This window comes from Panthera tigris, chromosome A2, assembly GCF_018350195.1.
Source record: "Panthera tigris isolate Pti1 chromosome A2, P.tigris_Pti1_mat1.1, whole genome shotgun sequence".
NCBI lineage: Eukaryota > Metazoa > Chordata > Mammalia > Carnivora > Felidae > Panthera > Panthera tigris.
Genome location: NC_056661.1, coordinates 4,382,290 through 4,394,610, shown reverse-complemented (window position 1 = coordinate 4,394,610; position 12,321 = coordinate 4,382,290). Strand labels below are relative to the sequence as shown.

Genomic DNA, 12,321 nt, shown 5'->3' with positions numbered 1-12,321 from the left:
TTGATTCCACCCCACTGGTCCGTATGCGTCTACCTATATGTCTCTCCTTATCCCAGTACTGCACTGTTCTGGTTACTGTAACTTTGTAGTAGGTTTTGAAACTGGGAAACGTGAACCTTCCAACTTTGTCCTTCTTTTTCAAGATTGTTTTGGCTATCCGGGGTCCCTTGCAATGCCATACGAATTTTACGATCATCTTGTCCGTTTCTGAAAAAGCAGTCAGAAGTTTACCAGAGGATTTTCATAAGGATTGCTTGGAGTCTATAGATCAACCTGGAGAGTATTAATCTAAATATTAAGTCTTCCAGCCCGTGAATACAGGATGTCTTCTGCTTATTTAGGTCTTTAATTTCATTCAACAACGTTTTATAGTGTAACGTACAAATGCTTTACCTTGTTGGTTAAATTCATTCCTAGGTATTGGATTTTCTTTGACGTTACTGCAGACGGGACTGTTTCTTTATTTCGTTCGCCTCTTGTTCATTGTTGAGACAGAACCGATTTGTGGGCATTGATCTTGTAACCTGCAACTCTGCTGGGTTGCTTATCAGCATTAACAGTGCTTTGGTGGGTCCCTCAGGATTTTCGGTATTTAAGATCACATTATCCGCACGTTACTTCTTCCTTTCCAATACGGATGCCTTTGGTTCCTCACTGTTGCCTGACCCCCCCCGGCTAGAACGTCCGGCACAGTGTTGGGTAACAGTGAGGACAGCGGACACACACACACAGCGGTCAAAAGAGGTGATGGGCAAAGCAGTAACCCTCTTGCTCCCGCACTCAGCCCCAGGAGCCCCGTCCAGCTGCGCTTTCCGAAATACGTACTCCCCCTGCTCTCTGCACGAGCATCACTGAGGTCTGCCTTCCGTGCGTGTTTGAGGAAAGTCAGCGCATTAGGTTTACTTCCTTCCATTGCAGTCCTGGGCCTGCGTGGTGGCCTCCAGCAGATTTTCAGTTTCCGTTTGACGTGCACAAGTCACATTCAGCACGGACAGATGTGGTGGGAGCCGCCCACAACCGGCTGTTTCCTCCTGTGCGTCGACCCACTGCACCACCTCAGCTCCTTGCCTCCAGGAAGTCCTCAGGACCCAACTCAGAAGCCCCTTCCCCCAGGAAGGCCCGCTGTTAGCTTCACGTGACGTGCCCCTGCGACTCGTTCTCCTCCCTGTATAACCCTCTTTGCCCAGCCCACGCTTCATTCAACATTCAGGAGCTTATCTCTCTGACATGCCCGGTGGCCCCTACGCCTCCCGATGGCAGGGCCAGGGTCTCCTGCCTCGTTGCTATTTTCCTGGAGCATCCAGGAGGGAGGCTCTGAGCTCTGTGACAGGACAGGCTGGCCAGGAAGTCAGCGCCGCTGGCCGCCCTTGGGTAGACAGCTGATTCTCCCTGGCAACCGATGACGATGACGGGTCCAGGGGAGCAGCGGGCAATCATGGTTCTGGCTTTGCTTATACGTGAACTTACGCCTCGGCTCAGCGGTTGTGCTCTGCGTGTGCACGTGTTGTGTTACAACACAATCGCCAGCATTCATAGCACAACTCATCCTGCTGCCTGTGCTCCCCCCCCCCCACCCCGGCTTGCCTGCATGGCAGGAATAACACTCCCGGCCGCAGCTTGAACTCACAACTTAACCGTCCCCCCGCCTGTGTCCAGCCTGGTTTTTATTTTGTAGGCGCTTAAATCATTATTTGGATATTAATAAAAACAAATCTTGGCTGATGCTAACCATCTGATTTCCTTTTTTTTTTTTTCCATTTTGTTTTGTTTTGTTTGTTTCTGCACACATTTTCTTTAGCTTGAAATGGCGATCGAAAACCTCCAAAAAAGCGAAGGGATCACCTCACACAAAAGCGGTTTACTCAACAGCCATGTAAGTGTGTGTCGATCTGGCAGTCTGCCCTGCCGCGCTCGTGACCTTCACAGACAGTTTAAAAGCCAGCGAAGACCGTGACGTGACACGAGAGATAGGGGGGCCACCAATCTAGGGCTCCACATCCGGCCAGAATGCCTTTCACCCGCGTGAGGGAGAGGAGTCTCCACTTGCCAAGGTAGCTGGTGACAGCACCCGCCCCTTCTGGCGGGCGGTGGGACTAACGTGTGTGATACGCGTGCCGCAGCTCCCCGAGTGCCTGGCAGGGAAGAGGCAGAACCAGTAAAGTGACACGGAGAGAAGCGGTGGCCACAACAGGAGAAGCGGGTGCCACGGTGACTCTTAGCTGCATTTTCTGCGATCAGATTTTTGGGGGAAAAAAAAAAAACCAAACCAACAGGCAATTTGAGAAAAGTGCAAACCAGCAAACGTCTGCCTGTTCTAACTGTAGGGTCCACCTCCCTCGCCTCCCTCCGGGGAAACCAAGATGGCAGGTTGTTCGCCAGGAGACGGCCAGCGTCCCTGTCCCCGGGCAGCTGCGCGGGGCGGGACGGGACTGGCAGAGGTGACCGGCTAAGAGTCTTTATTGCCCAACTACGACCCCATCAAGGCTCTGGTCGTGGCCGACGTTCACACAGGGCACGAGAAAGGGCAGTGATGGTGGGGCTGAAACCGCGCTCGGGGAAGGTGCAGACACTTCCAGGTGGGTGGCTCGGCACGGGTGCGCTGTGCCGCCCCAGGGACGCGTGACGAGGGCCTCAGAGGGCCGGTCACGGGAAGGAAGAGCAGCCTCACACCCGCTGTCTTGAAGCCGTAAGTGAATCGAAGCGTCAGGACCCTGCTGAGTGTCCCCCACCCCCAGAGCAGGTGGCTCCTGCCCTCCCCGTCGCCCGTTCCTGCCGGATGACGTCAGCCCTGCGGGCAGACCCGGCGAGGGGAGCATCTGCAGACGAGCTGGGGGAGAAGACCCCTCGGTCTGCAACTCGGAAGGCACCACGTGGCCAAGGCGGCGCAACGGCAGCCCTGTTCAGCAGGGCCCCGACGCGAACACGCGTGGCCGTGACTCGGCCTGCCGGCCCAGCGCCGGGTCGGCCCCGCGGAAGGCAGCGTAGGGGCGCGAGCCCCGGGCAGGCGGGGTTCGCGGGGGGATTTGAAATGTTGGGGGGACAGGGGTGCTTCCGGCTTCTAACGCTCCCTTTGGAAGGAGGCTGCTTTGACTGCTTCCCTGCCCGTCGGTTTCCCAGCAGGAAACCCGCCCCGCGTCCGTGCCTCCCTGGCCGTGTGTCGTTGAGTCCCGTTCGGGCATCAGGCGCTGCGAGAAGCAGGGTGTGGGCTTGGCGGCCTAGAATCAGACACTAGAAATAAGATCTTTCTGAAGATTCAGCCACGCACACCGGAGTGAGAGACCCACCTAGAGCTCGTCCCGGGAGATGTGAGAGCCAGGAGGGAGGGAGGGAGGGAGGGAGGGAGGGAACGTGTCCCGGCCGATAGGTGGGGCCCGTGTGTCCCACGCTCGCTCACGATGGTTGTCACCACGGCCGCCTGCAGCCCACGGCGCTCTTGTGTTGGGCGACGCTGGCCGAGTCCCACTCCTTTGCCAGCCCAGCCCCAGCGCATAGGAGTCTGGTTGAGGGCTGGGCCCCACGGACCCGCTTTCCTGGTGGCCTCCCAGCCGACCCGTGTCGGAAAGCCTGGGTCGTGCCGTCCCACCCCCACCAGACCCGTGCTGAATAGGAAGCAGAAGGAACGAGGGAATCTCACTCCAGGGAGCACAGTGGCCAAGCGTGTGTGAGAACGTGCGCCCAGGTGACACGTGAGTGTGCACACAGTCCCGCCGTGGGAGTCCTCAGCCGGAACTGGTTGTCACGCTCCGCAGGGTTGGCTTCTCGAAGCGCCGTCGTAGGCTGGGCAGGGCGGGCGAGATGCCCCGAGCCTGGGAGGCTGGACAGCGCCTTCCACACGCAGCCAGTGCCGCGGTCCCTGGAGCTCCCCAAGATGCCCTGAAGGGGCCGCGACCAGGGGGTGTGCAGGTGGAAGGAACTTTCCAGCCTGGGGTTGAAAGGCCCACGGGAGAAGGGGGGCCTCAAGCGGTCTCTGAGCTGGGGGCGGGCAGATCTAGTGGCAGGAAACGTGGGAGAGCTGTTTCCAAGGACGTGAAGCGGGGCCCTGGGGGCGGAAACGCCTTCCCCACCCGCAGCCACCGCTTGGAGGCAGCCCCCGTGCGCGCCTGGCCCCGGGAGAGGAACTTGGGGTCGAGGTCCCCCTCCTTGAGCAGGGGAGGGGCCTGGGCTTCTCCCAGGGCTGCCCCTCAGCCAGATCCCCACACTGAACAACACCCCCACTCAGGGACCCCCCCCCCCCACCGGTGGCTCAGTCACTGTCCTGTGGGGACAGCCGTGGTCCACTGCAGTGAACTGTTATTTTCCAACCCTGGGAGGAGGACCTGTTGTTAGATTAAGTGTATTCAGATTATATGACTTTTTTTTTTTTTTAACGGAGAAACAGATCGTCAAAGGGCGCTTGGCCATCAGCTGGTGGCCGACTGCAGGCCGGTGTGATGACCAGGCGTAACTTGCAGGCCAGGCTTGGGGCTTGGCCAGAATCGGCGGCTCCGTGGGATGGTCACCGGCTTGCTGACCCCACCCTGGCTCCCTGGGGGAAAGGCTGTTTCCCAGCGGGCACCCCCCCTCCCCGGCCTCTCCCGAAGCTCCCCCTCCAGGACCCGCCTGCAGCTTGGGGCCCAGCACCGTGTGTCCCAAGCGGAGCCCTGACCGCCCCGACCCCTGTGCCCCCCGCCCTCTGCTGCGGGGCACCCTTGCTTCCCACCCTCCTCCCCAACCCCCCCCCCCCCCGCCAGATGCTCTTGACCTCACCTTCGGAAAGATCCAGAATCAGACCACTTCTCCCTCCTCCTCCACCACAGCCCCCCTCCCCCCCCCCCCGCCACCCCCGCCACCCCCATCTCTCCCATGGAGTGCCACGGCCACCACCTAGCCAGCCCTTGGCCACTGCCCTCGCCCAGCTTCCAGGCCCTTCTCGCAGCAGCTGTGAGGGTGGTCCTACTGGAACCAGAGTCAGATCGCGGCACTTCTCTGTTCAGAAGCCTCCGGGTCCCCCCGTCACATTCCCAAGTAGAAGCCTGCGTCATCGAAACAGCCTCTGGGGCCCTGCCCGACCTGCCCTGTTCCCTCCCTCCCCTCCTCCTTCTGTCTCCAGCCACACAGGCCCCTCACTGTTCCTCCACTGCACCAGGCGCCGTGCCGCCCCAGAGCCTTTGCACAGGCTGTTCCCTCGCTAGAATGCTTCCCCATGGCGCCCTCTCTCAGCTCCCTCATGACTCGAGTCATTGGTCACTTGAAACGGCTTCCCTCTGGGTACCTCCTCAGCGCAAAAGAGAGAGAGTGTGTAACTGACCGTTCTTTGGGGGGCTGCTAGCGGGGTCCATTCTCTCTGGGGTTACGTCGACTTGGGAAGAACTTGTTGTCGAGCTACCGATGCGTCGTCGATGTCAGCGCCCACATACCAACCCAAGTAAAAGGTCCACTTCCAACGTCAACGACACGGGGCCAGGGGCAGTGACGAGGTGAAGCAAGCATCCTTCCCGACACTTCCTCATACGTGTGAGCCAGTCCTGTGTCCTCACACACGTGAGCCGGTGCCCCGTCCTGCCCACCCCCCGGAGTCTGGCCTCACCCCCTCTCCGGCCCCAGAGGACCCCTCAGACGCGGCACCGTGTGCCCCCCGCCCCCCTGCCCGGGGTGGCAGAGAGACAAGTCTTCGGCCTCCTCGCCCTCGGCTTCCCGCACACGGGGGGGCCCCCCTCTGTGCCTCCGTGTTTCTTGGGGCATCGTCAGGATCCTGGGGTGCGGATGTGGACAGAGCCGCTTCCATCTCGACCCGCCCGGGGTTCTCAATCCCGCGGGGCAGACACGCATTAGATAAAGTGTGCCTGCCAGCTCCAGAGGGGGAACGTCTTCTGAAGACAAGCTCAGGGTTCAAAGGACCCCCTCAAACGCCAGCCCCTCCTCACCTGGCTCCGCGTCCAGAGCCCCGGCGGCAGGGGTGCTCAGGGCGGGGAGGAGGGTGCGCCCTGGGGTCAGAGGGCACTGCCACGCTGGCGAACTACTCACTGACTTTGCAGCTAAGCACCAAGGGGAGAGGGGTCGGGGCGAGGGGGGACCAAGGAGGCGGCTCCGCCGGGACCTGACTTTCCGTGTGGCCGGCTCCCGCCCTTCTGACCCGAGGCTGAGCTCTGGGGGGACAGCGACTTGCTGTGGATTCGCTCAGCCTGCCTTTTGGCCTGGGCACAAAACCTCGCACGTAAGCCCTTTCGGTATTGCGTCCCGTTTGCATTTGCAATCTCTCCGTCAGGGACGCGCGGATATATCAGTCCGTCGGTCCGTCGTCCCGTGTCTTGTTTTGTTTTTGTTTTCTCAGAAAGAAAGAAAAAAAAGCTTTACTAAGAGAAAATACACAGCAAATTCCAGAGTGCCCGGTCTTCAGGCCACTCCATCCCCCCCCCTTCCCCCCCCACCCCGGCAATAGGAACAGAGACCATTCTGTCCGCACACATCCCCTACCTCGGGGAGGAAGTGTAGCCGCTGACATCTGGCCTGAGAGCTCTAAGGAAAGGGGCAGGGCAGGAGATGCCATGGGCCCCGCCCTTGGGGAGGGCTCTGGCTTGCAGCAGAGTCGCGGCCAGTGAAGTCAGTTCAGTGGCTGCGGTGAGGTACCCTCCGTGGGGGCTTCACAGCCCAATTAAGAAAAGGGGCAGGAGGAAGGAGTGTCTGGGAAATCCTCCCCTCCTTCTTGGCCTGTTCTAGTACAATCTGACCGCCCCAGGATGCGGAAGTCCTGGTTGGGGGCAAAGAAATAGCAGCCCAAGCAATAAGGCAAGAATTCAACTAGGACTTTTATATTCGGTGACCAGCGGATGAGACAGGTGGCCAAGCCCCAGCCACCTTCACCCTTAGATTAATGATTTGTCCCTCAAGGGCAAGATGCCAAGAGGTGGACAAGCCATAAAGACCAAGGTTGCCCTGTTTAACGCCGGGTGCAGTGCTGATGGGTCCGTCAAGCTCTTTTCAATCCTCTTTGTCCTGACATTCCTGAAAGTATAGGAGACACTTGGTGTCCAAATGATTATGAAGACCCAACCCAAAAGGTCTCAGTCACACGCAGGCTTTTAAAAACCAAATCAAGGAATCTGAAAACCAGGCTGGAAATTGAAGGAACAAATACAGGCGTGGAGAGAAGCTATTAATTCCTGCGCCCAGAATCTCTCGAACCCAAATCAGTGACCGTGGATGTGAATTTCTTCACCACATCAATGGGGAGAACGTATGTGATTCTCTTAATGAGTCCATGTTAGCATTTGGGGGGATCCTGACGAACGTGAGCGTGTCTTTCTTTATCCAGCTCCAGTGGCTGTTAGATAATTACGAAACCGCGGAAGGCGTGAGTCTCCCCAGAAGCTCTCTCTACAACCATTACCTCCGGCACTGCCAGGAGCACAAGCTGGACCCTGTGAATGCTGCCTCTTTCGGGAAGCTGATCCGCTCGGTTTTCATGGGGCTGCGGACACGGCGGCTGGGCACCAGGTGGGTGCACGCACGGGGGTGCCTGGGGGTCCCACGCCTGCCCATCCCCTGCATCCCCTGTACAGATTTTGAGCTTTGGGAGAACGTGGGCTCCCTCCTGCCCGTGTGTCCTGACCTGCGTGCCCCTGGGTGAACTTGGGTTTGTTCTGAATTGGCGGCACGGGACTGGCCGGCCCGAGGTGTTGGCAGTGGCCGTCTCTCTCCCGGTGACACGGGCTTTGCTCCAGCACTCTCTCGTTGTTTAACAATTTCCATAATAACAGGCTTTCATCCCTGGATGATCTAGTAGAGTTTGATTTATCATCTCTTGGTGCTTTCTGCCATGCCTGGAGCCATCCCCCAGGGCCTGCCCTTGGCCTGCAGCAGCCAGGGACCGTCATGCGCCATAAACTTTTCCCAGGCACGAATCCAACACTCCCCCCACTAGAAAACAAAAAGTGGGTGGCCCAGAGCACACAGAAGGCTGTTTCCTGCATGGCCGCTGTCTGTGGAGTCACACGTGGGGTCGGGGTCATGCGTACACCCTCCGAAGCTGGTGTCTGGCCAAGAGAAGGTTCTCGGCCATCCTCTGATCCATAACAGAACATCCTTACGCAACATCGCTGGACGGAGGAGGGTAGGAAGGGGGAGAAGGACAGCGAGCCCGTGGTCTCTGGGGACACAGCCTCCACCGTCTTTGGGTCCTCTCCAGAAGGCTCGTGCCCGGCCTCCACCATCAGAGCGTCCCGGATGCTTGGCCTCAGGCCAGGACCGGGGCTTTTCTCCCCACTGCTTTCCCTCCCCTGCCACCAGCTAAGCTCTTACCTCTTCTAGAAAGGACCCGCGCTCCTCCCGCTTGTCCCCATTGCCAGACACCTGTCTGTCCTTTGGTGCTTCTCTCCTACGGAGCCCCTCTGACCTGTTTTCTTAACCAAAATGTCTAAAGCCCTTGGGTCATCATGTCTCCCATAATAAGCTATGACAGTGTTTCCCACAAAGGTGCCATTTCCCAAATCATGTTGTTAGATGATGTGGGGCGGGATGGGGGTGGTGATGACGGTGGTGGTGGTGATAGGGATGATGGGGGTGACGGTGATAATGAAGGCGGTGTCGATGATCTTGATAACGATGGTGTTGATGGGGGTGACGGTGAGGATGGTCGGGAGGCCATGCCGGGTCACACAACGCCGGACTGCGTTTCCCATTGCGAGACTTCTCAGAGCTATTATGATGCTTAAGTGCAAGAAGGCAATCTCCAAGAGAGGGGCGAGTATAGAATTTCCTAAACCCCTCGGATTGTGGAATAGCCTGTGAACATTTCCCATATGGTCCAGGGGACACTGAACCCAAGAACCCGAAATAAAGGGCCAAGACCCGGCACCTGTCTTGTCGTTGAGGACGTCTGCAAAGAGAGCTGACCCTGAGATGCTTGGTTTCTAGGGGCAACTCCAAGTATCATTACTATGGGATCCGTCTAAAGCCGGACTCGCCCCTGAACCGGCTGCAGGAGGACACCCAGTACATGGCCATGCGCCAGCAGCCCCTGCACCAAAAGCCCAGGTGAGTGACCTGGCCCAAAGCCAGCCCGCGGGCCGACTTCCCTGCCCGAGGTGGGGGTCAGGTCTGAGCTTCGCTTGGGAGAACATACAGAGAAGTGTTTCTCAAACGCTAAATATACAGGTGGGGGGGGGGCCTCTCCAAACTATGATGGAAAAAATAAATTCACATTAGCCTCTGGTTCCAGTGTCCTGGGAGAGCCAAGGCACAGGAGGCTGGAGTCGCAACCTCGTCCAGCTAACAGAGCCTTCAGCCTTTCTCCTTTTAAAAAAAAAAGATAGGCGTTATTTTTTAGAACCGTTTTAGGTTCACAGCAAACTCGGGCAGAAAGTACGATGCTCCCTGTCCTCCCACGCACGCCCCCCCCCATCAACATGGCACCAGAGCTGTGCGTGGGCACCTCGTTACCACCTTAAGTCCATGCTCCACGCTCGGGTTCTCTCTTGGGGCTCCATTCAAATGGGTTAGGACGGGGGCGCCTGGGTGGCTCGGTCGGTTAAGCGTCCGACTGCGGCTCAGGTCACCATCTCACGGTCTGTGAGTTCGAGCCCCGCGTCAGGCTCTGTGCGGACAGCTCGGAGCCTGGAGCCTGCTTCCGATTCTGTGTCTCCCTCTCTCTCTGCTCCTTCCCCGCTTGCGCTCTGTCTCTCTCAAAAATAAAACATAAACAAATAAACAAACAAACAAACAAATGGGTTTGGACGCAAGTGTACCCAGCACCACAATGTCACACAGGGTAGTTGCACAGCCCTCGCAATCCCCTGTGCCCCACCTCCTCACCCCTCCCTCCCCTCAACCTCTGGCAGCCACCGAGGTTGCCATAGTTTGGCCTTTTCCAGAAGATCACGAGAGCTGAAGTCATAGATCTTTAATTTTCGACAACAGGGGAAAAAGAGAATGTTGAAAAGAACCCAAGAAGCCTGGAGAAAGAAGCTTAGATACTTAAATGGCTGCCTCTTCCTGACATTTTGATCCAATGGCTGGAAAGGCCCGGTCATTTTCTGGAATGTTCTCTTCTCTACCCGTCACATAGCTGCTCGTCTTTTAAGGCAGGGGTCAGCACACTTTGCTGTCAAGGGCCGGAGAGCATCTCTCTGAGGCTTTGCAGGCCACACACTCTGCTGACTGTTCAGCTCTGCCATCGTAGAAGGAAAGCCACCGCATGATCCCTAGACAAGTGGGCACCATGGCCGTGTGCCCGTAAAACTTTATTCGCAGGCACCTCTTTCCGCCCACAGGTCCTGGGCTCTAATAAAATCACCTTGTTTACACCCCCCCCCAAAAAAAAAAACTTTATTCACAAAACAAGGAGCACAATTGGCTCTCCACAGCTGGGATTTGCAGACCCCTGGTTCAGGGCCCCACTCGAGTGTCACCTCCCTGGCAGCCTCGCAGTCACCTCTCCTTCCCTGCTTCCCTCTGCCCCTGGCTCCTCTCCGCAGAATCCAGACTGCTCCGGGCCAGGGACCGTGCCCCACTCACCTCCGCGTGGCATCATCATACCTTGGCCAAGCCGTATGTGGCTAAACGCCGATTTTAGCCGCTCTAAGGCCATCCCAGTGACTCCAAACCATATGTTCAATCGTGGGAGCCGGAGGCCACGGAAGAGAATCTCTAGAACGCTCTCCGGGAGCCAAGGGATGGAAGAGTGGACCCAGCAGTCCTTCCTGTACCTGTCTGGGCACAGTGTGGCCTCTGTAGCTTCTTCTTGTTGTTTGGTCCGGGCCCTGCAGACACCTGTGACTCATGATGCCAGGCGGCGTGTTATCTGAGGACCAGCCCTGCACCTCGTGCCGTTGACACTTGGAACCACCACACACCCGGGAGGCATTTCTCTGTCCTCATGGGAAGCCCGGCCCCACTCTCCACAAGGAGAGGAGCCCCCCGCTGGAGCTGGACCCCCCCCACCCCCCCTCCCCCCGCTCTTGCCGCCACACGCTGTCACCGCCCCCACAGCGTCCTGCTGGGCTCAAGGGACAGGGGGCCCCGGGGAGCGCAGTTCGCTGCCGGGACGGGCTGGTCATGCGTTCTGGCTCGAGGCGAAATGAAAGTCCCGGAATTTCCTTTGAGACTATGTAATAGTCAGATACTTGTGACTCTGTAGAAAGAAATTCACTTATCTTCTAAGAGAGAAGTATTAGGGGGAACACACACACACACACACACACACACACACACAACCTGAGGACTCATCAGCAGATGAATGGATAAGCAGATGTGCCCTCCAGACCCTGGAATGTCATTCAGCACTAAAAAAGAAGGACATCGTGACGCCTGCTACAACGTGGTTGGACCATGAGGACATTATGTTCAGTGAAATAAGCCAGACACAAAAGGACAGATACTGGAGGGTTCCACGCACAGGGGGTCCCTAGAGGAGTCCCATCCACAGAGACAGAGGGTAGATGGTGGGAGCCAAGGGGGGGGCCGGGGGGGTGGGGGGGAGTCAGTGCTTCATGGGGACAGAGTCTCGGTTTGGGGAGATGGCAAGTTCAGGAGACAGTGGGGGCGGCTGCACGACAGCTGAGTGTGCCTGAGGCTTTTAAATTTACACAGACACACACCCCAAACTGAATCCTGCTCAGCTCTCTGCTCCCCGGGCCCCCGCGGGCAGTACTGCTGGGGCCTCACGGTGGCACTGTGTCCCCCGTCCAGGTACCGGCCGGCCCAGAAGACAGACAGCCTTGGGGACAGTGGCTCGCACGGCAGCCTGCACAGCACACCGGAGCAGGCCATGGCCGCCCAGAGCCAGCACCACCAGCAGTTCATCAGTGAGCCCCCCCCCCCCCCCCCCCCCCCCCCGCCCAGGCACAGGGCCTTCTGGAAGAGTTCCGGCTTCCTTGAGTTGCTCAGTGGGTTCACCTACAGGGGGCTTTAGGCTGCTTTCTTGTATAATACCTTGTAAATTACATAGAGGTGTTCTATGGTATCCCCAAGATTCCAGAATAATCAGCAGATGCCCCCCAAGTTAACGTGCAAGGTGACCGTCGGGAAAATGAATACGTAACGTGAAATGCCCATCAGAAGGGAAGGCCAGATTATTTTAAAACCTGTTGGCTCAGGACTTGGCCGCCCTCCTCAGTTCTCCCCCTTGCTGCCCCAGAGCCTTTAGAATGCTCGGGACTCCCTGAAACTGTCTCTCCCCTCCGGGGGCCCTGCCACCGGGCTGCCTGGCCCTCCCCTGGAAGACCCCCTTCCCCACTGGCGCCACCCCTGCCCCGGGGGAGCATCTAACTCGCAGACTACACTGTGCGACAGGCCCGGGGGGGGGGGGGGGGGGGGGCTTGCTGAGGTCACTGACCATAGGCTCAC

At 58.2% G+C, this 12,321-nt stretch overlaps 1 protein-coding gene across 8 annotated transcripts in view; it reads left to right on the top strand.

Moving 5' to 3' along the window:
• RFX2 (regulatory factor X2) overlaps window positions 1–12,321 on the top strand; it is a 131,985-nt gene that overhangs the window by 110,629 nt on the left and 9,035 nt on the right. For 7 of the 8 annotated variants that reach the window (XM_042977918.1, XM_042977920.1, XM_042977919.1 and 4 more), the window contains 4 exons: window positions 1,799–1,873; window positions 7,292–7,473; window positions 8,893–9,012; window positions 11,665–11,780. In XM_042977918.1, the coding sequence (XP_042833852.1) occupies window positions 1,799–1,873; window positions 7,292–7,473; window positions 8,893–9,012; window positions 11,665–11,780 (493 nt within the window). The remainder of the gene's footprint in view (window positions 1–1,798; window positions 1,874–7,291; window positions 7,474–8,892; window positions 9,013–11,664; window positions 11,781–12,321) is intronic. The other variant, XM_042977917.1, reaches the window with a different exon arrangement.